Source organism: Nothobranchius furzeri, chromosome 16 (assembly GCF_043380555.1).
Source record: "Nothobranchius furzeri strain GRZ-AD chromosome 16, NfurGRZ-RIMD1, whole genome shotgun sequence".
Classification (NCBI taxonomy): domain Eukaryota; kingdom Metazoa; phylum Chordata; class Actinopteri; order Cyprinodontiformes; family Nothobranchiidae; genus Nothobranchius; species Nothobranchius furzeri.
Window position 1 is genome coordinate 53,858,617 of NC_091756.1, and position 26,381 is coordinate 53,884,997.

General features: G+C 43.7%; 2 protein-coding genes across 4 annotated transcripts; both read left to right on the forward strand.

Moving 5' to 3' along the window:
* The first annotated feature begins 900 nt into the window (after window positions 1-900).
* LOC107387286 (transmembrane protein 150A) lies at window positions 901-26,032 on the forward strand. Of its 3 annotated transcripts, none has more exons than XR_008565590.2 (8): window positions 901-1,097; window positions 4,130-4,211; window positions 7,543-7,590; window positions 8,060-8,146; window positions 9,932-9,999; window positions 15,805-15,932; window positions 16,153-16,247; window positions 22,172-22,260. XR_008565590.2 is itself a non-coding variant. In XM_015962171.3 (8 exons), the coding sequence occupies exons 2-8, from the start codon at window positions 4,147-4,149 to the stop codon at window positions 23,256-23,258; spliced, it is 822 nt and encodes a 273-aa protein (XP_015817657.1). In that variant the 5' UTR covers window positions 901-1,097; window positions 4,130-4,146; the 3' UTR covers window positions 23,259-26,032. The 3 variants fall into 3 exon arrangements, 2 of the variants coding, with proteins under 2 accessions (XP_015817657.1, XP_054605461.1); XM_015962171.3 differs by lacking the exon at window positions 16,153-16,247 and adding an exon at window positions 23,011-26,032 and having other exon boundaries at window positions 22,172-22,349; XM_054749486.1 differs by lacking the exon at window positions 22,172-22,260 and having other exon boundaries at window positions 16,153-16,330.
* Window positions 19,522-22,172, forward strand: LOC139063562 (uncharacterized). Its single transcript, XM_070545822.1, has 2 exons — window positions 19,522-19,990; window positions 20,193-22,172. Exon 2 carries the CDS (start codon window positions 20,476-20,478, stop codon window positions 21,157-21,159), a length of 684 nt encoding a protein of 227 aa, XP_070401923.1. The 5' UTR covers window positions 19,522-19,990; window positions 20,193-20,475; the 3' UTR covers window positions 21,160-22,172.
* Window positions 26,033-26,381: the final 349 nt, after the last annotated feature.

A 26,381-nucleotide genomic window follows, 5' to 3' on the forward strand; every position in this document is an offset into this window, starting at 1 on the left:
CTTTTGAAATGGGGTGGCCCATGTGGGGCACTTGTTTATGCATGGGTGGCACCAATAGTTATGCTTATTTATTTATTTACACAAATCCTTTATTTACTTTCTAGTGAATTTTGGAGTTTCACATTGCACAATCACCTTTTTTTTCTATTCATCTTCTAGATTTGTGGTGGTTAGCACGTCACTTCTTGTTGCATTATTGCCACCAACTGGAGTTGAGTGGGACTCTAAATACTATTTATGTGAATATGAAAAAATAATAAATAATATTAATACTACAGAAACGTTCTGTAGGCCTGGGCTAGAAGACAATGTTAAAGGTGCATGCTACCACACAAAATTTTTGAAGTTTACAACTCAGGCCTTTTGTTGACAATGTAAGTCATTTTAAACTGGAACTTAGTAGGGTGGCACCTGGGGTGGCCAATCAGATTCTAAGAGTGGCATGTGCTACCCCAGGCCACTCCCTGGACACGCCCCTGACTGATGCAGTCATTCATGCTAAAGCAGACCCAACCAGGAACTCAGTTCATGATTTCAGAAGCCTGATTTTATGTTTAACATGTTTTTTTAATTGATCTTATTTAATATTTTAATGTGCTGAGACAACTAATTTAGGGATTTCTTATCTGTAGCCATAGTTACAAGAAATAAAAGTGGAATATTTCACCGACTGGGATGAATCTATGTCATATGTGAGCTTAGTTTTCTGACAAGTGACAAAATATATTAATTTTATTCACTTTTTTCCAGATGAACTTGTACCTGAGGGAACTTCTAGAGTCCATCAGACTTCACCTTTAAGCTCATTTTAAAAAGACTCAGAAAGATGAGATATTTGACTGTTTTTTATAAACCAATAAATCCTCCTCCTCCCGAGAAGAAGAATCTGATCTGGGAGGAGTTAAAAAGGAGTCCAGCAGTTCTCCTCCTCGGCTCATCAGATGGATTCAGAGAGAAGAAGTGATGAAACACAGCCGCTCCGTCCGTCCTGACCCCGATCAGCTGAGAAACGGCTCCTGGACCATGAGACCGGCAGCAGAAACGTTGCCTGTGAGGAGAAGCTGAAATGAGACGAAAGCTCTGAGCAAACAAACAAGGTAAGTTGGGAAAAACCTGAAAATCATAAAACTGCTGCTGCTTAGAAAGAAAAAAACCCTCTCCATACTGAGTTCAGACTGGAAAAACACTCTTTAATGGGCTCAGATGAGATTTAATAAGCATCTGAATTAGTCACTCAGCATGTTTTACTCATACAAAACATGATCAAATACTAATAGAAAAAATGCTGGAAGTGCTGCAGGGATGTAAGAAATTTTATCTGGTGCTCTTCAGCCAAGGGATCCACATAAATGTTGGCAAAAGGAGATCTGAGGCACTCAGAAGATAAAAAAATGTATCTCCTGAGTGCCTCAGATCTCCTTTTGCCAACATTTATGACCAAATGCTTTTAGTACCTCTCTGATAGATATTTATCAATTCATTCATTTTACAACAGAAACAAATTAAAGGTGCTAACGTCTTCCCCGACTTCTTTGAAATCTTTCTTTTTCATTTTTCTTCTCCTTTTCTGAAGTCTGTCTTTGCTCATTGGCTGCTTTTGTGTCCATTTTGTTGTTCAATCTCACTTATTTAGCACGCCTCAGTACCCTGCAGAGTAAAGGAGTCTGAAGGTTGTGAGGAATCAGGTTTTCATGGGACTGAAGGAAAACTCAGAGCGGTTATCAGAACAGAGGAGGAAGCAGGGCTCATGAGAATCGCCCTGCAGCTGAAACCGTTTTAATAATCGTCAGCTGAGCTGACAGATGTTGGTTTGATTCAGAGCTTTCAAGGATTGTTTACAAATCAGATATGGTTTGTGTTCTTTCCGTGTCTTTAACCATTGTCTGTATTCTTTAAAACTACTGAAGTACAACCTCATGTCTGTAAAAATACATTTCATGTTCTCTTTGCTGCTTCCGACTGCAGAAACAAACACACAAAACCCTGAGATCAGTCCGTGACTTCTGGACCCAGCCACAGGAATTCGGATCCATCTTGTCTCCTAGGTGGATCAATGCATTCGCTGAATAATCAGTCATCCACTTGATCCATTAAGTTGCTCAGATATTTTAAAAATCAATGTTTTGTTTTTCTTGATCAAACAGAACTCCTAATGAAAGACCTCAGTTAGGAGAAACAAAGATTTGATCTGGTTGTACTGGCTAGGGCGGTGCTAAAGGTTAGCAAAGCATCCTTCTTCACTGAGAAACAGTTTTTTACTTGTTATATTTGAAATATGATAGGTAACTTTGAAAACATTCTTACACCCCAGCATCCTACATTATCCACTGATAGGTAATAGACAGGGAAAGGCGCAGGTCAGGAAAAGCCAAAAAGAAATGCCACACTGTAAATTGGCATTCGTGGACTGAAGGTTTGTTTATGCTTGACGCATCCGCAAGGTCCGCATGGCTCCACGCGGAAAAGTTGCGTCATTTTGCGTCATTTTGCATCATTTTAACAACCACACCCCTCCACCGCACCTCCGCACGGCCCAAAATTGCCGCAACGCGCACCTAGGAAATTTTCTAACCACACGGACGGACGGACGCGGAAAAACATGGCGGACCGGCAAGAACTAGTATGGCAGAGGTTCGTAAATACAGACATTTGTATGATTCAGCTCTCAAAGATCACCGTGATCAATATGTTGTTAATAATTCTTGGAGAGAAATAGCTCGCACTGTCGGAAAAGACGAGGACGCTGTTAAATGCTGGAATGCCATGTTGTAAACAGTCATTTTTACTTCTACTATGGTGTAGTGTTGGATGCATGCCGTAGAGCTCCATGCTGCCCCGTTCAGTGTGGGAGAATATTGGCTCACCACAGAAACGCTGCGAGTTGTGAAGCGCGTTCCATCCGCGAGCCGCATCACCAAGCGGAAAGTGAATGCGTCAAGCATAAACCAAGCTTTACCCAACTTAGCTCGTCACCAGGAAAGGTTGATTATTGCAGCCAGAGAACGTCTCGGCTAGTATAAGCTAACCGTTAGCATTAGCAACTCCACCACACAGCAGAACTCCTTCAGGCTTGTGTTATTTGTGGAGATTAAACATCAAAATTGCAAAGCAAACAGTCAGTCAGTCGCAGGGTCGTGTTTCTGTTGGCCAGTCAGAAGAAAAATGTCCAAATACCATGAAATAATAATGAGTGAAACTTCAAATTCTGCAATTTTCTGCCCTCCCTCCATCCAGCTAACTTCTACTTCCTGAAACATGAGCGCTAGAGCTTTTTGCCAGAGAACTACTCACATGATATTCATTTTTACTAGAGACCGCTGCAGATTTATTGAAATAATGAGTATACTGGAATCAAATTTGCTCAAACTAGCTTTTAGCTTTTCAATCTAGGCAGATTTACACCCTGTCCACACGTAGCCGGGGATCTGCCAAAACGTAGATATTTTTCTACGTTTTGGCCTGTCATCCACACGAAAACGGAGTTTTTTCACACGAAAATGGATCTTTTTAAAAACTCCGGCCAAAGTGAAGATCTGCGTTTTCTCCGTTTTGGGTGTCTGCGTGTGGACAGACAAAACCAGAGTTTTAAGGTCCGCAACGTCACTTTCCGCGACAAAAAAATGCTGACATCACGTGTGCGACCTGTGTTTACACTAGCCGACAGCATGGATGCCCTCAGAGCTGCGCTCGCTTTATCAATTGTCCAAGCGCTTTTTGCTTGTTTGTTTTTGTAAGCGGAATTACTGCTCCTTGCGGAAGACCACAGACGAAGGACGAGGTTAAGAACGGGGGAAGTACTGCCGCCTACAGGTCTGGCAACGTATTTATCCGGGTACGTGTGGACAGATTTTTTTTTTTAAACGAGGTGGTGTGGATGCAAGTTTTTGGAGGGGCGGATATTCGTTTTAAAAAAAACCCGGCTACGTGTGGACTAGGCCTTAGTCTCTGTTTCTCAGAACTGAGGTGGTTCTAAGAGCAAATTGCAGTAGGTACCATATTAAATATTCATATTGTTTCCACAGGGATCCTTTTCCAAAAGTCTGAGCTATTTTCTTCAAGACAGATGTTAGCTGCTGTAATTTAGCTTGTGAACAAGATCTCTGACTCAGTTTCTGCTGGTGTTTTGTAGAAGATCAGCTGGTCATCATGTCTCTGTGGATGCTCCTTCCTGTCAGCCTGCCCGTCTTCACCATCACAGGAATATGGGTCGTGTGAGTTCTGTAAAACCTACTAAACACTTTGGTCTCTGGTAGGAAATGTCAAACAGCTGCAGCAAATCATTTAAAACTTGTTTTATGTAAACATTTGTTTTTATCTTGTTTTATAAAATATTAGGGAAATCAAACAAGTTAGTGGTTTCATTACAGGGTGGGTTAAAATCACCAAAGTCAGCGTGAGAACACGTTCTATTCTGTAACACCTTCCTCTTATTTTTTTCATTCAGATTCCAGTGGAACCTCCATTTTGTTCTGCAGTTAGACGACCCATTCCAAAATCTCAAAACAAAAATATAAAATCTTCTCAACCCTAAATAACATGTTTTCTGTTTGGGTCGTATGTATTTCATGAGGTTGTTGGTTATCCTGACAACTTTCTTTCCTAATTTTTATGGATGTTTTTCCTGGGAGAAGGAAAATTGTCCAAACAGAATGTTTAGCTGAGCACGTGATGTATAAATGTGGGTGTTTTGGGGACCATTTCTTATCACTATGGCTCAAAATCTTTAAAAAGGTAACTTTTTTCCTTAGCAACAATCAGGAGTCCGGATGGTTCTATAGTTCAAATGCTTCCAGTGATTAACTGAACAGACTGACAAAAAATCCTTTGCTGAAAACCTAAAGAAACAGCTGCCATTCACACCCTTTCAAATTAAATCAACATGAAGTTAGAGCTCATTTTATTGTGAAGTCTGAGTCACAACTGGACCGGTTTAACAATCGGGACAGAAACATTAGCGAGCCGACACTTCCCGTTGCGTGCAGTGGCGGATTTAGCAATTTGGGGGCCCAAGACGAACACAAACATGGGCCCCCCGTACACTAAATTTTCGACAATCTTATCTTTAACTGGATTTTTCGAAACTCCACCCTCTTCTGACATGAGTTGTTTTCCCATCCTCCTCTTTTTTCCTGTCTTTCTCTCCCTTTGAGCGCTTTCAATATTTGCTCTGCTTTCTTCTTCCTGTCAGCGCTCCTGTGCTTTTGCCTTTCTTTATGTTCTTATATTTTCCATTTTGGTCCATGTTTTCCTCCCTTTAAACATTTTCCATTGTCTTTCCTTTTCTGCTTCCTTTTGATGTTTACATAGAAAAACAATGTCACCATTGTAAGTGAAGATAAAAGCTGTTTTAAAGCAAGCTGCTCTTTCTCTTATTGGAGCCACTAGGATAACTCCATTACATGCTTAATGTTTTGACTACCGCTTCTAGTTTGTTACAAATGCTCCCGCCTTTCTTCTTCTTCTTCTTCTTCTTCTTCTTCTTCTTCTTCTTCTTCTTCTTCTTCTTCTTCTTCTTCTTCTTCTTCGAGGTCTTATGGCACTTGACAATCAACAATTTGGTGCATTACTGCCACCAACTGGACTGGAGCGGAAAGACTGCCAATCACTTCCTTTTTTTGCATCGGCGTCTTAAAGGAATAGTCCATTGTGACATTAACAGACAGGTGCCAGCAGTCAGGGCTAGGGGGCCCCCCAACCAACATCAGGGGTGTTGACATTGCAGCTTCGGGTTGCCCACCTATCACGGGAGTCAAACCACCATCTCTGGTCTGGGTATCGGTCATGCTGATCTTGTGTTATCCGCTAGCTATACAAAACCACAGCAGTCATGCTTGGCGCTCTCTAGAAGCCACACTGCCCCAATGCCCACTCAGCTCAGCAAAAGGGGAGGCCCCGCCTTTATTGAATAACGCGGAACTCATATCGCGTGCAACCTTACGCTGAACAAAATAGAGCCCATGACATTGTGGCAAAAGCATCGTATTCTAACAAGGGGCCCCAGGCGGCCGCCGACCTATGCCTAATGGTAAAACCGCCAAGGGTTGCGTGCCATAATGGTGATGACCTCCTGCTGCTCCATGGCTGTTTAAGATCTGTAACAGTTTTATTTTATTCTAAACCAGAAACCAGATTAAACATTTTTAGTGATGTTTAAACCCCAGTATGTTCCAGGTGACGTGTCATCTTTCAGCTAAAACAAATCAATTCTCGTCTCATCAGTGATCAATAAAATCTCGCTGTCGTGCATTCATCTGACTAAAAACTTTCACAAATTAGTTTAGCTGCCTTTTATCTAATCTGGCTTTTTGTTTGTTTTTAAATCTGAGTGCAAATTGGAGAGTTTCAGTCTGAATCCATTTTAACCACATCAGGAAAAAGCGGTGACAAGTTCTATTCATGTAAGGTAAAAACGTATATACCGGTAAATATAAAGTAATCATGTTGAACATTTTAATCTAACATCTCCACTTTTCTATCAATTATTATATATTTTAATAATTGTAGTTATTTTGTCCTCTGCCTTTCTTCTTGTGTCACTAATGCCCCGCCCCAGAAGGCACAGAAGCTATCTGATTGGTCACATTTTGGTGTCAGAAAGAGTCAAGACCCAGTGAACTAAAGCCTAATCCCAACTCGCACATCCACCCTTGTGGTAAAATGGTAAATTACCAGTATTTGCATAGCACCTTCTAGGGTTCTACAATCCCCCAAGGCACTTTACAACAAAATTAGTAATTTATCCATTCACACACACATTCACACCATGGTGGGGATGAGCTACAAGGAAGCCACAGTTGCCCAAGGGCGCACTGACAGAGGTGAAGTTGTTAAACACAGGCGCCACCGGACTCTGACCTCCACCAGTAGGTAAGACGGGTTAAGTGTCTTGCCCAAGGACACTATAACTGTGGCAGATGGGATTTGAACCTGCAACCCTCCAGTTATGGGGCAGGCATTTAACTCACCTGCTACCATCGCCCTTGCTCCCCTCAGTTGCGCATTCCTGTGTGAGTGCGTAGGGTGTCCCGCTTCTCAAGTGTTGATGTCGGCCCGCCCCTTTCTTTGCAGCCTTGATCCATACTTGACCAAAGCCTGCATTAGCAGGAACCTCTGTGAAGGGTGTTACCCACAATCCATTGCTGCTTGAAATTTTTGAGAAGGTGGATGGTTCAAGTGGTCTTTCTGAAAAAATGTATTTTCAAGAATAATGACTGAATTATTAATATTTTATTATTGTGTACATTTATGACTACAATTAAATGATAATTTGTTGGAAAGATGCATTACATCTCTTTTGAAATTGTTGAAGAAAAAGAAGAAACAATCTTCTATATGAGTCACATATTTATGACAGTGTGGCTCATGTTAGATGCTGACAAAAGTCTCTGTTTGGCTGAAGGTAAAACACTTGTATATTATTGTGTAGGAAATACTTTTGCTGATTTCAGTATTAATCACAAGTCATAATCATTGAAATGTACAAGATTTTTTATTATTATTGTTATTACTATTGACTAAACAGCTTTTCTCTCAACTTTCCAGATATGCAATGGCCCTTCACAACCAGCATGTCTGCCCAGTGCACAACTGGTAAAACACTCCTCTACATCAGTCAGTCTACTGTTCAGTCTCCTTATTTTATAAAACGACCTCATCAGACCAAAACAAGTGTTTATGTCTGTGTCTGCAGTAAAAACCAGGCAAATGTTTTATTCTTTTCTGATCATGTTTGAGCTAAAACAAGCTCAGAAATGTGGAATGGTCACAGCTGGAGTTTGTTTTTCACAGCACACCTCCAGTGAGAAGATGTGTGTACTGTGTAGGCAAAAACAGGGTGGGATGGGTGTCTTTTAAATAAGAAAAAACCTTTAAGAGTGACTCCTACAGAATGCAGTCTGATTTATGATCATCCGCTTGAGTCAGTCAATTAAATACATCTAAACTGGTTCCAAAAAATTCCATATTGTGTGTGTGTGTGTGTGTGTGTGTGTGTGTGTGTGTGTGTGTGTGTGTGTGTGTGCGTGCGTGCGTGCGTGCGTGCGTGCGTGTGTGTTTGTAGGTTGTACAACGCGTCCTGTGAGGATCAGCTTTCTCTACAGGGAGGACCTGAGCTGTGCTGCACTCTGGACCAAATTCCTCTCATCAGGTCAGGGTGGTTGGTCATATTACTGAAGAAGAAGAAGAAGAAGAAGAAGAAAATATCATTTCTATAGCGCCTCTCAAGATAAAAATCATGAGGCGCTTCACAAAAACAAAAACAAAACAAAAAAAACATGTAAAAATATAAAAAAGCATTTAGAAAATGTTTAAAAATATATTTGAAATGAGCAAAAATAAGCAATTGCGATTTAAAAGAAAAAATGTTAAGAAAGAGAGAGAGTGAACAGGAAAGAGGAGAATCAGTGGATCCTGAGGAAGGTGGAATAGGTGGGGAGAGCAGAATAGAGAGTGGTGAAGAAGGTCACACAAAAGCCAGCTTGAACAAGTGAGTCTTCAGCTGCTTCTTAAAGGAGACCACTGAGTCCACTGATCTCAGGCTCAGGGGGAGAGAGTTCCAGAGTCTGGGGGCCACAGCAGCAAATGATCTGTCACCTTTGGTCTTTAGCCTGGTGCTGCACAACCAGTAGGCTTTGATCACTGGACCTCAGGGACCTGCTGGGGGTGTAGGGACTAAGAAGATCACCAATGTAAGATGGTGCTTGTCCATGTAAGGCCCTATAGACCAGAACCAGGACATTGAAATGAACCCTGAAGTTGACTGGCAGCCAGTGAAGCTGGACGAGAAGCGGGGTGATGTGGGTGTGTTTGGAGGACTTGGTCAGAAGCCGAGCACAGGTGTTCTGAACCACCTGTAGACGGTTCAGGGAGGTTCTGCTCAGACACGTGAAAAGAGAGTTACAGTAGTCTAAGCGTGAGGAGATGAAGGTGTGGAGAACTGTCTCAAGTTCAGAGCGGGACAGAATGGGACTCAGCTTAGCAATGTTCCTGAGATGGAAGAAGGAAGAGCGAACAAGAGAACTGACATGAGAATCCAGGGTAAGAGCTGGGTCAAAGGTCAAGCCAAGATTCCTGACAACTGAGGTCATATCAGAGATGTCCTGTCCCTAAAGTCCACTGAGTTGTCTGTGACCTCAGATGGTTAAATAAATAAATAAATCTGCATTTTGAGGAGTGACTCCTGGTATAGTTGACTGCGAACCAGAATGAGTTAATTCTCTTTAACTTGCTGATCAGTTTGACCTGAAGGAATTAAAATAAGTATTTGGGTGGATTGGTGTAAGGAGTTTGCCCTGTAATCGGTGGGTTGCTGGTTCGAACACAGGCTCCAGCTATACCAGTCATTGTGTCCTTGGGCAAGATGCTCCACCCTCCCGGCGTTTGGCAGCCTCACCTCTGTTCAGCGTGCCCCAGGGCGGCTGTGGCTATAATGAAGCTCATCACCATCAGTGAGTGAATGGATGACTGTAATGTAAAGGGCTTTGGAGTCTCCTGATTCAGAAAGACGCTGTACAAGTGCAGGGCATTTGTCATTTGAAGCAGAGGTTGTAGTTACCATGGTGTCAGATGACATTTGACCTCCATTGAGGAGACGTGAGAGGTGATCTGCACCACTCAAACATCTTCCTGGATCCATAAAAGTATCTAAACATGTATTTTCTCTCATGAACAGGAGCTTTTTGTTCAGTTTGTCCTAAATGTTGGAGCGGGCTGATGCTAACATCTGGTTCCTTCATTCTTATGTTGCATTTGGTTCGGAGATAAAGAGCTGAGTTATTTTTCACAGTTCGAAACCAAGGAAGAGATTTAAATGAACACTAATAACAGTGCTGCTTTGTAAAACTCTGTTTTTTTATGGTTTTATGGCTTGAATCTGCAGAACCTGGAGGCTGCTCCATAATAACCCCCTGTCCCCTCTGGGTTTTCTTTGTAGTAAATGTGGAACTCTCCCACCTGAAAGCTGCTTCTTCAGCCTCATTTGCAGCACAGGATCCTTCCTGGGTGAGTCTCCATACCAGAGATTGAGATGTGTGAACAGTTTTCACCCAGCAGAACTCAGTGCTTGTTTTCTCAGCTGCAGCAGCTTCAGACCACTCTCTGCTCCCCAGAACCTGCTGCCAGGTTCTTTATGCCTCACGTGAACCCAAACAAGCCTCCAGTGGGCCAGTCCCTGGGTTCTGCTGGGTCTCGTTGTGCTGGTGCTGTTTCTGTCCTAATGTTTGTCAGAATTCTTATTCTGACCTTTGATCCACTCAAATTTTCAAACAAAGGCTTTCAGATCTGGAAACAGCTACAAAATCTTGGAGCCAAAGTTAGTAGAAGTGCCCTTTAACCCTTAATATGCTGAGCTCTGTGTGTCACGCCTTTGTTTGTGATGGGAGGACTCAAGGTGACAGCTTTACTGCAGAGGAGTGAATTGTGGTTTAGTGGAGCAGTCAGTATCTGACCTGCAGCAGAGGGCTCTCACAGGGTTCAAACAGCAGGACATTTATGTCAATGTTTGACCCGATTCTACCCTTCCAACAATCGTAATGACACGCCAGATCACCACAATGGCTCTAAAGTTAATCTCATGAGATTTTCCTGCCACATGTGGTGTGTTTAGAGCGCTCATGGTCAGCTAGGAGGGATGTGCAGGCCAGTCCCATCATCAATAAGGGATGCCCAACATGTTGGCCATGTTGAGTAGATCTAAGCCGGGCGTACACTGAGCGACTTTTTCACTTTTTTGAGCCGATTTTCCAGTCGTGCGAGAATCCACGACATCGGGGCGAGTTTTGCGCCGAGCGGTCGTGTAGTGTACAGGGGGTTACGAGAGGCGATTAACACCACGTGACCAGCTACCGATCAGCAGTCATGAGGTCGCACAGACTTCTGGCGTGTTTAATATTTTGCTCGTCCCTCGTGAGGGTATCGCACTGTTGAAGCGGCGCTGCGACCCAAAATGTATCAGAACCGCTCACGGCGCATGCACAATCCTGCATCAACGCCGCTCCCCGCTATTTCCCTAATAACACACGTTGTTCGTTTTAATTTCCACAAGTTTTTTTACTCACAAGGATTGTGAAGAAAGCGTGTTTGTCGTGTTCATGTCAAATTAAACTGATCACAAAACACAGATTTACTTTCTTTATTTCGTTTTCCTCATCCAACCCCCATAAATCGCTGTGTGTCCCCCTGCAGCACTCCCGAAGGACAACAGGCAAAACAAGACAAAAAAGTCTAATGTGTTGTGTAAAAACTGCTATTTTTAGCATATTTTTAGGTCCGACGTGTTGCTACCAGACGTACAGTGTGAGCACATGACTCGTGAGATCTGCTCTGCGAGGAAGTCGTACAGTTTGAGCTGAAGCTGAGTGCTACGAGTGAAAAAGTCGCACAGTGTACGCCCGGCTTTAGAGGAAAAACTAACATGCAGCCTGTTGAATGTGACATGTACCCAATCAGAGAGCAAAGTTACAGATGTGCACTGCACAAAGCGAGGTACATTCAAATCCTTCTCCTTGTCCACCATGCTCTGAAGCCATGTTTAATCTGGAGGGGTGTTTGAGATTTCTTGTCTGATTGGTAAATGTAGTTGAGTGAAATTGGTTTGATGTGTTGTCTTTGTTGTGGGGCCACACTAACATCAGTGATATTTTTATTGCCACACGTGGGATCGCTTGTGTATTGAAAATATTCTGTTAGGTTTAAAATTGTTGTGTGAACCGGGCCAAAGGGCATCAGGGAGAAGTTCTCCTGCTGGAGTCCAGTTTACAGCTAACCAGAGCTGGAACTATTTTAAACGGGTAGATTAAAAGTTAAACTTTGACTTAAATAATCTCTCTTTAGTCACTGATGTGACCTTTGTTCGTTCTGCATTTTTTCTGAGAACATTTAGTGACTAGCACACCTGTTTACCTGTCAGAGATCAGGTTTTTGTCTGTAACTTATAGGGTAGTTTGTAGAGTCTGAATTCCTATGAAGAATGATGGGAATTGTATTAATTTTTACTGTTTGCTTCATTTTCTGTCATATAATAGAATCTGTAAAAGACAGACAGGTCATTTTTACTGAAAGTCATAAACCAGGGATGGTTCTTATTCACTCAGAGATCCGACGGGTTGATTCTCCTCTAAACAACACAGAATGTGTGGTTATGATGTTTTTTTAACAGAAAGAGTTTGAGTGAAGATTAGACGTATCACTGCCGCCCTGCAGATCAGACAGATTGTCTCTTGCAGCGCAGAACCTCTTGACCCTCAGATGACCCAGAACCTGGAGGGTGACTGCTGCCTTCGCTGCTGGACCAGCAACGGGAACATCTAAACAGACGGCCTCGGCTCTTTGTGGCGTTTTGAGCACCAGATGTGAGCAACGAGAAGCTGTGAAGCTTTGATGGAGCTGTTTGATAAACAGCTTTGTGGAATCTGCTCAGACAGAGATCTGTAGCATCACCACTTCACTCTGCAGGAAGAAACTCCTTCAGCTAAAGCAACGACAAGGCAGATAATCCAAGAACCCCAACTGCAATACATTCTCCCTCCCAGCTCGTCAAAAACAAACGCTTGGTCAGCCACCCTCCGCGTCAGACCCCCTGATGCCAAAAGTGCCCTTTTTCGCCACTTACGTGCGAAAAGGGATTTTTCCCTTGTCTGACTGCAGATCCCAATGCAGCGTAAAACTGGCGCGATGGGATGTCCGCAGCCAGGGCACCAAACAGGCTCATTGTACCTCACCCTAACCTTATCGTCTTGCTATTTAACCTTCCCCTCATCCTTATCTGAACCTTAACCATCTTGCTAGCTAACACTTTAGTGATGCGTCGGTCGCTCTAAAATTGTTGATGTGTTCAGTAACAAGATGGCGCCTGTGCTTGGCTTAGCCGCAGTCACCGGCCACTTTTTCAAAATTTTCTCCACTAACCTCCTCTTTTCCACCTTGCTCCTGTATGCGATCATGTGCAGTAGTGTCCCTGCTACCATCTCCTATGATCGGCAGACTCTTTTGTCCTTCCGTTAGTTCACGATCGCTCAAGATGCACCGAGGACGTACCTCCGTGTTTGTTTATCTGAGTGGCGCACTGGCCCGGAGCCAAACGACAATTCCAACCAGGGCGCCTCCAGCGATGTTTATCCGGTCCCGGGAAAACGTCAGAGGAAAAGAGGTAAACGAGCAGGAATCCAGATGAGAATAAGACTTCTCTTAAAGTGTGGTTTATCTAGTAAACATCGGCGTGATCTTCTAGCTTCTTGTCCTTTGTTTGGCGACTTGAGCGCCACTTCCGCATTCTCGCCAGGCCGCGTTGCAGCGCGGTTTCTCCGTCCAAGATTTTTAAGGTTGGTTTATCCTCATTCCTCAGTGGTTTCTCCTCCTGTTCCCTCCATAAGTGTTTTTTATAAACACCGTGGATCTAACCCTGCTAATTTACGTCCACTAACTTCAGCTGTTTCTGTAGTTTCTGATTCCTTCACCTCACTCAGCATGGCTCTATTAAACACCCGCTCTGTTAACAATAAGTCCTTCCTGCTCAATTATCTAATTCTCTCTAAAAACCTGGATTTTCTGTTTCTGACTGAAGTTTGGCAGCAAACATCTGATTATTCTGGTCTGACTGAACCCTGCCCGAGTGGTTATTCTTTTCTTAACCAGCCCCAGGGTTCTGGTCATGGTGGAGGCCTAGCTGTTGTTTTCAGAGACCATCTTTCATGTAGCTCTACAACCTCTGGTCACTTTGCTTCCTTTGAACTGCAGCTGATTAAAGTCGGGTGTAAGGACCCATTCTACTGTGCTGTGGTCTATCGTCCACCTGGTCCAAACAGTTCTTTCCTTCAGGAGTTTAGTGACTTTCTATCCTCCACTGTGAAGCTGTTCAGACTGGTGATTGTTGGTGACTTTAACATCCACGTTGATGATCCCTCCGATCTCTTTGCCATGAATTTCTCGAGCCTTATGGACTCCTTCAGCTTTACCCAGTATGTTTCTGGCTCCACACACACCAGGGGGCACACTCTAGACCTTGTTTTTACCCTGAGTCTAAATGCTGACAGTGTTTGTCCTGAGTACGTTTATATTTCAGATCACCATTGCATTTTCTTTAACTTGTCAGTTTCTACGTCCCCACCTCTTGCTCGCCGTATGGTTAGTTCTCGTTTTCTTAATGAGAGCACAGCTAGCAATTTTTCTGCTGCTTTTGATCCACCCTGTTCTTCTGATAACGACCCAGGGTCTGACGCGGAGGGTGGCTGACCAAGCATTTGTTTGTGAGAATGTGTTGCAACCAGGAGAGGACAAAGCACCACACTGAGATTACAGAGCAGGTGGGCTGGAGGGCAGGAAGGAAAACCAACAGAACACAGAACTGATATTAGTCATAATGAAACATGCATGCTATTTGGAGAAATTCATGTCAGATTACTGCTAGAAGAAGAAGAAGTTGGCAGCAAGGCCGACAGCTACTTGTAACGAGGATAACTGGGCATTCTTTCTCATGCACATTTTTTTTCCAAAACGAGGAGAGGGCGATTCTTTCCTGAAATTCAGAAACATCCTCCGCTATACCTTTAATTTATTATTGTGTTTCTTTTCACCTTCTCTTTTTATAAACAGATCATTTTGCTACAGTTTGTTTTGTGTGTGTGAGTCAATGTAAATATGAACACTTGATTATATATATTTATTTTTAAATTCTGTTTCTTTAGATTTTTTATTTTATTTTTTTGGTCCTTGAACAACCTCAGTTAGAAAAACACATCTGACCGGACCGATGAGCTAACTCCAGTTTCTAAAACATGACAGGACTCTATGCTATAAACTTCTACACTTTCATTCATTTCACAAATCATTGATATTGTGGCAAAAATGTTGGTATTTCTACAGGAAGTGCAGCTTGCTGTTGTGGTCTCAAAACTAGAAAGTGATGGGTTTGACTCTTTCTGTGTTGAGTCTATACTGGTGCTGCTGCCTCTCACCAGTCACAACCCTCCTCTTCATTTCTCTGCTGTAAGCAGAATCATGGTGACACCAGATCAGATCCCTGCTGTTCTCCTTTTGAAACATGATCAGTAATCAGATGGGTCTCAGACAGAATTCAAAGGTAGCTTGTTGGCCAGGAGAAGTTGATAGGTAATTAATTTTATCCCATATTATCTTAAAGGACGACACAGAGAGAGAGAGTAGACTATTCGTAATGTCCATGAATCGTCATGCGAGAGCTGGGCGCAGAAACCCCCTCCATGGAGCTAACCTGGCCCCCTCTGCTCCTGGGGAAAGCCTTCAGCTCACCAGCTCTGCATGCCTGCATCCTCCACCAAAATGTTAGGTAATTAAATGTGGGGTAATATTTAATCTCCATAACCATGGAACCTGAAATAAACACACGCGACAACAAGGAAGACATTTTACCCTGAGTCCCCAAAATAATGGAGAGTTAACGCAGAGGGACCTCCTCTGAGGCTGTCCCCACATTACTCCCCTGTATTTTCAGTTAGCCAGGGGTTTTATTTAGCAAAGGATGGAGAAGGCGGGGCCTTCTCAGGTTACAGAGGTACAGAGGTTTGGTTGGAATCAACATCCTTGACTGCAAACGAGCTTCTCTGCTCAACCTTTCATGAACAGCCACAGTTGGCAAACACAGAGATTCATGAAGTGTTAATAACACAAATTGGGCATCTTTTAGGCCTCAAAAAGGTACAATTATAAAAATACCCAACAGAGGTAGCAGATGAATTGTGAGGTGGTAACTTGGATCGGTACCCGGTCTCAACTGTAGAACCGACCTCGTGTTCTGGTCCTGTCTCACGTCTTCTTTATGTTTGCCTGTTTCAGTGATGCTGATCAGCCTGCTGCGTTACGCTCACATCATCGAGAAGCACCAGAACTGCCTCATGAACACAGCGAGCCTTTCGGTCGGCTGGATCTGCGCGGCAGGTCTCATCATGGTGGGAAACTTCCAGGTGATCATGCTTCTGATGGTTCTCTTTAACAAACAGATAGTCTGACATGTTTCAGGTATAGAGCCATTCGTGGTAGAAGGACAGACTGCTTTCATTCATTATATCTAATGATTCTGCTAAGTTTTCTTTAGTTTAATGGTGTTGACTTTATTTCTCTAGTAGCATTTGTCATAAGGATGTCATATTGATTTATTTTTGTTTCTCCTTCACTTGATTTAAGGCCCGGAATACACCAATAAACTATTACTGACAGCTTTGAAGACCTTTATGAGCGCACATCAGTTATTGCATCTTGTCTTCATGTTGATGGAGAAGGTTAATATAATTCAAATTTCTGTATTTTATTAGGAAAGCAATGTTCTGTACCATACATTTCAAGCAAAAAGTAAAACCTCTCCTGAAGCTTCTTGTCATGGTCTGCGTCCTGCGTCTCCCTCATGTGTACCCTTGTGTTCTCCATCCCTCTCTAGGTTTCCCGTATGTGTCTCCTTGTGTTCCTCATGTATCTCCTTGTCTGCATCCCTCCTCATGTGCCTCCTTGTGTCCCCAGCCCACTCCAGGTTTTTTCCCCTTAGGTGTTCCTTCCAGGTTTCAGTGTCCCTGTGTGTCCCCAACTCCCTCCAGGCTCTCTAGGTTTTCCCCTTAGGCACTTTTTATCATTAGTCTTCTGTTGTGTTTTATCTAGTCAGTTTTCTCCCTCTAGTTTATTTTGCTCCCTTCCCCATTTTTAGGTCTGGTTTCCTCCCCTGCTCTGTTGTGCTCCTCCTCTGTTTTATTGGTCTCACCTGTGCACAATTCCCTAATCACCCAGCCCTTGTGTATATAACCCTGTCTGCATCTCAGTGTGGTGTTGGTCCATTGTTTCGTGTCAGCGTTGTTTTGTCCTCCCCCTTTTAGGTCTCTAGGTCTCCAGGTTTATTGGATGTTTGCCTCGTTGGATTTTATTTAGTTTTTTCATCTTCATAATAAAGGAATGTTTTCGTTTACATCTACCCTTGCCTCATGTCGTTCTGGGTATCTGTATTTTGGGTCCCACTCCTCCAATCCTTCTGTGTTTTCTAGCTGCTGAGTCTTACCTCCTTTATTCTGAAAATCTTTTTAGACCTTCCAAAGTAAACCTCCATTAATGTTCTGTTTGCTCTGTCTCATACTGCGATTACAAGATTTTAAAGTCAACATTTGGCTGCATGTCATCACTTTTATTTTGAAAAGAAACAAACTGAGCACCACCCTTTTTCCTCAAATAATCACATTTTTTAAAAGTTGTTGTTCAGAGCCTTTAAGGATCAGAATCAGTTTACGACAATGCACATGCATAAGCTTCTGCATCATCTGATATAACATTTTAGGCTTGGTGCTCTACTTTACTTTAACTTAGTAACTCATTCTGCCTCTTTTTGTGTCAAGATTAGAATTAATTTCACGCGGCTTTCTGTATTTGAGCGTCTTTGTTTGATAACGTGTCCAAAAAAAAGTCAAATGTTTAAGTATGACTTTTAAACCAAAAAGGAAGAAGTTCTGGAAGGAGTCTTCACCCTAAAACCACAGATGGACCTCCTGATCTTTTTATTCTGCTTTAAGATGCAGGTTAGGAGTGTAGTGTCATGAATGTCCTGTTTTTGGCCTAAAGGTCATGATCTGCTGCGTCTGCTCGAGCAGTGACATAAAGTCTCTGATACAGGCTAATCTACATGAGCAGAGTGCATGAAAGACCTTGGCCACTATCTCATGTACAGGAGTAAACCATCAGGGGTCTCATTTATCCAACATTACATAGAATCCTTACTAAAACCGTACTTAAGCTCAGCAAAAAAAAAAGTACATACACCAAGTAGGTTTGTGAACTATCAAACATGGAGTACACACAGCTGCACGCAATCTCCGCTTCATAAATCGGAGACTAACGAGAATGTTTCTCAGCTGCATTTTAGTCACATCCCGCCCTCACCACGCCCACTTACTGCCATAAATAGTCAATGCAAAGTGCCTTGTGGATCTCATGCATATACATAAGCCGGCTGTTGCAGCGCTCCGCCAATGACATGGCGACCGTAGATCAAGGCAGATCAAGGAAGCGCAATTTCACAGAAGCAGAAATTCAGGTACTTGTGGGTGAGGTGGAGAAATGAAAGGAAGTGCTTTTGCAAAACAAATAATGAAAATCCACGGAGTGGCGCAGCGTTGCTGAAGCCGTCAATGCTGTGAATTATTCAGAGAGACCTGTGGTGGATATTAAAAAATAATTGTCCAATCGGGATTCAATCCCCAGACTCCCAGGTGACAGTCACGCACGCTAACCAGTCAGCCAAACAGAGATCTCCCTTGTCCAACTAGCCAGGGTGCATCATCAATCGGGTCACAGTGACAGGACACACACTGTCACAGACGCATGACATTCTGTCTCAATCTGTCCCCCTGCTGATATTCTGCATTCCGTATTCTTCAGGCTGTGTGTGTGTGTGTGTGTGTGTGTGTGTGTGTGTGTGTGTGTGCGCGCGTGTGGGGGGGTCTTGTTCTGTGTGAAAACGAAGCAGCACAAGTGATAATGCTGCAGGATTTGATAATTGTGTCCTTCTCAGCAGCAGCACTGCAGGTGCTCTCCATGTCCAACATGTGCGTAAGCCAGGCCCTTAGTCAACTTGAAGTTGCACACATTTTTCCACTAAGTTTTCTTTCATAATCCCAAAGTTTGCGCAACTTTAAATTGACTAAGGGCCTTGCTTACGCACATTTTGGACATGGAGAGCACCTGCAGTGCTGCTGCTGAGAAGGATAAAATGATGAAATCTTGCAGCATTATCACTTGTACTGCTTCGTTTTGACACAGAACAAGACCCCCCACATGCACACACATGCGTACACACTCAAACACACACCCATGCGCGCGCACACACACACACACACACACACACACACACACACACACACACACACACACACACTCACAAACACACACACACAGCCTGAAGAATACGGAATGCAGAATATCAGCAGGGGGACAGATTGAGACAGAATGTCATGCGTCTGTGACAGTGTGTGTGTGTCCTGTCACTGTGACCCGATTGATCATGCACCCTGGCTACTTGGACAAGGGAGATCTCTGTTTGGCTGGCTGGTTAGCGTGCGTGACTTTCACCTGGGAGTCTGGGGATTGAATCCCGATTGGACAATTATTTTTTAAATCCCCCACAGATCTCTGAATAATTCACAGCATTGACGGCTTCAGCAATGCTGTACCACTCGGTGGATTTTCTCTTATTTGTTTTGCAAAAGCACTTCCTTTCATTTCTCCACCTCACCCACAAGTACCTGAATTTCTGCTTCTGTGAAATTGTGCTTCCTTGATCCTCCTTGATCTACGGTCGCCATGTCATTGGCGGAGCGCTGCAACAGCCGGCTTATGTCTATGCATGAGATCCACAAGGCACTTTGCATTGACTATTTATGGCAGTAAGTGGGCGTGGCGAGGGCGGTATGTGACTAAAAAGCAGTTGAGAAACATTCATGTTAGTCTCTGATTTATGAAGCGGAGATTGCGTGCAGCTGTGCGTACTCCATGTTTGATAGATCACAAACCTGCTTGGCGTAAGCACATTTTTTTGCTGAGCTTAAGTACGATTTTAGTAAGGATTCTATGTAATGTTTGCTAAATGAGACCCTGGATCATTAGTGGGCTGCTTGCTTACACAACTAAAGAAAAGCTCTACTCTCTACTTCAGCTGCATGTCCAGGGTGGTGTCACAATCTGCCCCTGTCTCCCTGATTGTGTCTCTCCCCTGCCTGATTAGTCTTTATTGTTCTCACCTGCCCTGTGTTAATCCACCCATGTGTTCCTGATTGTTTCCCTGAGTATTTATACCTCCCGTCTTGTTTGAGTCTTTGTCGGATTATTGTTTGTTGTCAGCGTTGTTTTGTTCTGTCATTCCCGCTCTGCCATTAAAACCATTTTTATTTCATCTGTGCCTGCATTTTTGCCTCCTGATCTGCTCCAGCACACATGGTCCGCCGTCGTCCACACCCGCAACATGAAAGAATGATCCGACCAACCTGGACCTGTGGTGAGCTCTAAACATCTGCCTGGAGGATTACTTTTTTGCTTTTTCTCCATTTAGCGGAGGGAGATTCCGACTCGAGGCGTTTCGAGTCGGAATCAGGGGTCCGACCACCCTGTTTCCGGGGTGGTCGGACCCCTTGAGGGGGTTTTGGCGCATCCTATTTGTTCCCGGGGTGGTCGAACCCATTCTCCTCTCCTGCTTTCAGCCCCGTCCTGTTTTTTCCCAACGGAAGCCGCGGATCCTGGGGTTTTGGTGGAGTAAAAACCCCTACGCACGCCATCATTCTTCGGGGTGGTAGGGCTGGTTTCCCAGATCCTTCTTCTGCTTCCCTGCACCCAAGCCTCTGCCTGTGACCCTGTGTATCGTGATGTGCACCTGCTCAGACCGCTTGTCGAGTACCTGCCGCCGAGCTGGGTTTCCTCGCGTCGCTCCTGCAGTTCAGCAACTTCCTGGTCCACGCCTGCGGGGCCTACGCCTGCAGGTCCTCTATGCTGCAGCCTCTTCAGAGTCCCGCCACTGCAGTCTCTTCAGGGTCCCACACCTGCTGCTGCAGTCTCCTGTTCCAGTTTCCGAATGTTCCAGTTTCCAAGTGTTCCAGTTCCTGTTCTGAGTCCGTGTTCCAGTTCCTGTTCCAAGTCCAAGTGTTCCAGTTCCAAGTCCGAGTGTTCCAGTTCCGAGTCCGAGTGTTCCAACTCCCGAGTCCGAGTGTTCCAGTTCCCGAGTCCGAGTGTTCCAGTTCCCGAGTCCGAGTGTTCCAGTTCCCGAGTCCGAGTGTTCCAGTTCCCGAGTCCGGGTGTTCCAGTTCCCGAGTCCGAGTGTTCCAGTTCCCGAGTCCGAGTGTTCCAGTTCCCGAGTCCGAGTGTTCCAGTTCCCGAGTCCGAGTGTTCCAGTTCCCGAGTCCGAGTGTTCCAGTTCCCGAGTCCGAGTGTTCCAGTTCCCGAGTCCGGGTGTTCCAGTTCCTGAGTCCGAGTGTTCCAGTTCCCGAGTCCAAGTGTTCCAGTTCCCGAGTCCGAGTGTTCCAGTTCCCAGAGTCCAAATTCAAGTGTTCCCGTCTCCAGTGTTATGTGGCTTTGTGGGCATCTGGTATCCGCCCCTTAAGGGGGGGGGGGGGGGGGGGCACTGTCACAATCTGCCCCTGCCTCCCTGACTGTGTCTCTCCCCTGCCTGATTAGTCTTTATTGTTCTTACCTGCCCCGTGTTAATCCGCCCATGTGTTCCTGATTGTTTCCCTGAGTATTTATACCTCCCGTCTTGTTTGAGTCTTTGTCGGATCATTGTTTGTTGTCAGCGTTGTTTTGTTCTGTCGTTCCCGCTCTGCCATTAAAACCATTTTTATTTCATCCGTGCCTGCATTTTTGCCTCCTGTCAGCTCCTCCACATCCTCCACACATGGTCCGCCGCCATCCACACCCTCAATGTGACAGGTGGTACCTGCTGCTTTGCTGAACTATGACAGACTGCATGAGTTCAAACTGACAGAGTCCCCTCTGAGGACAGAGAGGATCTGGTTTTTGCTGTGAATCATCATCGTTATAGTTTTCAGACGCCAGCTGTCCCTCTATGATTTCTGTCCAATGACATTTAAGGTTTGTGTTGTGCCAGCTGTCTTTTTACTATGAGTCTCAATGAGGCCAGTTTATTTTAATAAGGGTGAAATAAAAGTAAAATGACTCTTTTTAGCAGGTTAGGTTTAATTATTTTGTGTTAATGTTTTATGGGGATTGTGGTAATGTAATAATTATTTTATAATAAGGTAATTATGCACATATTTTGGTAGATTTTGACAGCGTAGGGATATAAACCGATGTATAAACAGTATGCATGCAGACAGAGATGGATTTGTATGTGTATAGGAACTATAAATGCAAGTACGTGGGTAGAAATGCAGATAGACATTTAATTTAAGTTAAAATATTCATAATTACATATAAATATTGTTTGACTTAAACATGAAATAGTGAGATAGGTGTATCCGTTTTACTTCTACCTACTAATTTTCAGACTATGCTATTTGTTTTGAATGTTTCATCAATACTATTTTATACGTTGGTTTCTAATAAAGTTGCTCAAATCAAATCAAAGCCCCTGTTGATGGCAGCTTCCAGCAGTGATTGTATTACACATTTTCCGTTGCTACGTTTCCCATCGCAGCCTTGTCTCACAGTCTTGGTTCTGTTTGTTCAGGTGGATTTTGCCAAAGTTCTCCACTACGTTGGAGCAGGAGTTGCCTTCCCGTCCAGCATGATGTTTGTCTGTCTTCAGTCGGCTCTCACCTACAGGCTGGCTAAAACCCAGGAGGAGTACCGGCTCGGCCACTTTCGGGTGGGGATGGCGCTGGTGGCGCTGATTGCCCTGGTGCTCAGTATCCTTGAAGGTGGAAGGGTAACGGGGTGTTTGTGTCATCTCAGAGTCAAACTGCTGAAGGTAGAGGAAAAACCATTTAATGAGCCACTGGCTCTGCTTTTCAGACACGTTAGGCATTTAACTGTTACAGGGGACATTATGCAAAACTCACCTTTTGCAATCTTTTATGCTGCCATGTGGGTCTCTACTGCCCCTATAAACACTCCAAATGTTAAATAAATCCTTCCGTCCGTGCTGTGTCCTTGTTGAGTTTTAGGAAAACTCCCGATTTGTGATGTCACAAATGTGGAAATTAGAATATGTTTATGTTTGTGTATTTAGCTGGAGAGTCATCTCCTGACATCCAGAATCATTTCTTTTGTTTATGAGATGTTTGGTGCCAGGTTTTCTGCAGAGCACCATCATCATCACTTCTACTCGGTTCATTATTACAGTTCTAATCATTTTTAGGTAATCTTTCTTTCTTTTTATTGTTAATTATAGGAATTGCATTTATTTTTCCTCTAAGGAAAATTGCGTTATCTTTATTATTTCTCTTTCTGAAGTAATGTTTTTGTGTTTAATGTTATTCGGCGGTAGCTCAGTGAGGCGCATCACTGTAAAAGTGCTGATCTATCTGCCTCCTGCTGCAGCTGTTCTCTTTAACTTCTGGTCACCAGGTGGAGTTTTCTTCTGCCAGGAGAGCTTTGCCCTGCAGCACACTTCTGCCATCTTTGAGTGGATTTACTGCATGATCATCATGCTGTTCTACGGGACGTTTGCCTTTGAGTTTGGAGGCATGTCAGCAGAAACCCTAATGGTTCTCTCCAGAGGAGGGGGGCTGAACAGCTTTACCCCAACTGAGGAGAAAAAGGAGGTTTGCAGAGGGACTGTCCACCTCCAAGCAGACAGCTTAACCATTCTGTAGTTGGAAGACTTTTGGTCTCACTGGAATTTACAGAAGAATCTGGACCAACCTGAAGTCTCAAAGCCAGTCGGCTGCTTCAACACCAGAGCTATTCTCCTCAGATGTGATAGAAGATTCAGACATCTGCTCAGTTTGTAAACCTGCAGGCTACAGCTACCAGCTCCATGTGGACTATTTGTTTGATTAGACTTTATGTAACAGCCACCTTCTGAAGCCTTTTGTCCAGAAACACCCTAAAAAGGGCCTCAGATGTTGACCCACCCCCACTGGGACAAGTTCTCCAGCGCCAGAGTTTAGACGCTCAGACACAAGGACTGGAATTGTTTTAACTCAGGATGTTTTGTTACATCACCAGTTTTCACTATTATCAGTGATGAGGGGGAGTCCTCACACAATAGGTGGGCATAGTTTGTGCCAAGAATAATTTTCTTTCATGCGAAGTGTTTTTATGCATCCATCTTTCATGTACAGTATTTTAAATATGCACAGAAGCATCACACCCAAGTACCTGCCTCAAAGCTTAGCTATGCGAATATGTTCATCTCATCAGCTGTTTAAAGTCTGATCGGGACGAGTTATGACGCCGTCTGATCCTGCACAGTTAGACTGTAATTGTCATGCAAATGAAAATAAAATGAAGGAAGCAAAAATACTGGTTCACATGCACTGATAGTTTAAAACCCACTTAGTCTGTATTGATTTTTAAACTGGCTGATCAGACACAGGTCCAGTGAGCTGCTGCCCCCTTCTGTCCACACACGTCTGTATCTGGAAGAATGTCCTAACCTGTAGGTTTCTGCATCTGAGAAAAGAAAATTATTTAAACTAAAGTCTAATTTAAACCAAAACAATGATGAGATAAGTTTAAAAAAAACATACTTAAATATTTTCAAAGCATTGTAAAAGCATTTAAAGGAGACCTAGAATGCAGTTAATCAGTAATCAAAAACTGATTTTTGAGTGTCATGACTCCCATCCTTCACCCTCCTCTGCCTCCTCATTTAACCTTCATTCAGCTCACCTGGTCCCTTCACCGAGCTCCTGACAAGCCCTGTTTCCCCTGGCAACCACAATCAACTCCATTCTTCTCACCTGCTCCTGTCATCAGCTTCATCCACTTCACCTGCTCCTGACTCCTCAGCTCATCTCACACACCTGCTTCCCCTGCTATATAAGAACCATCCAGCTATCCAGTCTCTGCCAGATTATTGAAAGCTTCGTGCCAGTAAATCTTCCAGCCATTCACCCTGCCTGGTCTCAGCCTCCGGACCTTGTTTTTCTCCCGACCCCTGCCTTGTACTCTGCCTGCCACCACGACCTTCACCTGTCCTCTACCACGTCTCCTGCCTGTTCCCTGTTTCTGCATGTCCGATCTGGTTTTGACCCTCGCCTCCTCTTTGACTCTGTCTCCAGCCTCGCCCACCTCTGGTAACTCCACAAAAAATAAAAGACTTTTTTTTTAATATACTTTTACTGTGTTTGGCGTCATTATGGGTCTTCTGAGTTCTGTTCGTGACATTGAGCCTCTATGAAGCACATAACATTTTGTTGGAGCTTAAAATTTCCCAGGAGCCCTGAGTCATGGCCAACTAAAACATGCATATAGAGCTCCGGGAGTTGACGTCACTTCTCCCGGCATGCAACAGTTCAAATCGAAACGGCGCCATATTGGCAGGCAGAAGCCCGCAGCTGAACCATTTGTTATTGTCAGAAAACTCAATCAAACGGGAAATATGGTAGATTCCTGTTGTGCCCCAGGATGCAGAACAGACGCGGACGAGATAAGGAATGAGCCTTCTACAGGATTCCCCAAGATCCGGAGCGCCGCAAACGTTGGATCATTGTAATAAAACGCGCTAGTGACCGGGCTGAAATGAAACTGTGGGATCCTGAGAGTAAAGGTTTTCACTTATGCAGCGACCGCTTCATATCAGGTACTTAAACCAACGTTTTCTCAACTGTGTATGGTATTTATTTTAAATGCTTTTATTACGATTCTTAGTGGGCTTCCTAAACTTATTTTGGCGTGGCTTTTTCTGTCTTATTACTCATAGCAACAAGTAAACATCACGTAAAACGTTGCCTCGTGCCGTTTACGTGTTTTATGATCACAGCAGTTAACTGGCTAAGATTTATTTCATTTTTAAGCAATGGTTGATCAATTATCACATCACACATAAAAATCACTTTGGATTGCTATTATATTAGGGAACATCCAGGCTTTTAAGAATAGGCTCAAGACCCACCTTTTCAGCTTAGCTTTTAACTGATCACTATTTATCTATAAATACATATTTATCTCTTTTATTATTTTTATCATTTTATCTACATCTTAGTGTTTTTTACATGATTATGTTTTCTTTTACTATCTTTATAATCACTTTTTATCAGTTACTTTTTATCATTATTAGCTTTTATTATTTTATATGTTATATATCTTAAATCCTCCAGTGTTTCCTCTGCGGAGCCCTCTGCCTTGGGGCCGGTGGTCAGGGGCGGCGGCGGCCGGGGCGCTCCCCGGGTAGTGCCCGGGCACTGGTGGGGGTTTCTGCCCTATGCCACTGGGCGTCATGGGCCGGTGTCTTGGCTGCTGCCGTGGATCTGTTGCTGCCAGGGCAGATGGCTCCGCTGATGATGTGTCGTTCATTACCTGACCCATCTGAACTCAGCCTATTGTTTACTCTGGTGTTCACGAGTGTGTGTGTGTGTGTGTGTGTGTGTGTGTGTGTGTGTGTGTGTGTGTGCATGGACGAGTGTGCGGGTGATTGTATGTCCACTTTTGGAAGTTGGGTGCGGGAGGGGAACTGTAATTTTTAATTGTTTTATACTTGGGGAGGGGGACTGGGATGGGAATGTGGGATCTATGGGGCCATTTTAATCTGTAAAGCACTTTGAGTTGCATTTTTTGTATGAAAAGTGCTATATAAATAAAGTTGATTTTGATTTGATTTGATCTGTCTCACCGAGACAGATCTCAGACAGATCCTGACACGCTCCTGCCTGACATATTTATTTTATTCACGGAAAAAAATCAGACTAGTGATTTCTCTTGGCGTTCAGTTTATACATTCAAACAGCACATCACTCTATTTAAACTACTTACATGTAAATCTGTTATTTGTC

What these genes read in the sequence shown, in the direction of transcription:
- LOC107387286 (XM_015962171.3), top strand. Translation starts at nt 4,147, where the DNA reads ATGTCTCTGTGGATGCTCCTTCCTGTCAGCCTGCCCGTCTTCACCATC. An exon ending in GTCTGCCCAGTGCACAACTG is followed by an intron (nt 7,591 to 8,059) that starts GTAAAACACTCC and finishes GTGTGTTTGTAG; the next exon opens with GTTGTACAACGCGTCCTGTG. An exon ending in TCATGGTGGGAAACTTCCAG is followed by an intron (nt 15,933 to 22,171) that starts GTGATCATGCTT and finishes CTGTTTGTTCAG; the next exon opens with GTGGATTTTGCCAAAGTTCT.
- LOC139063562 (XM_070545822.1), top strand. Translation starts at nt 20,476, where the DNA reads ATGCTGCAGCCTCTTCAGAGTCCCGCCACTGCAGTCTCTTCAGGGTCC.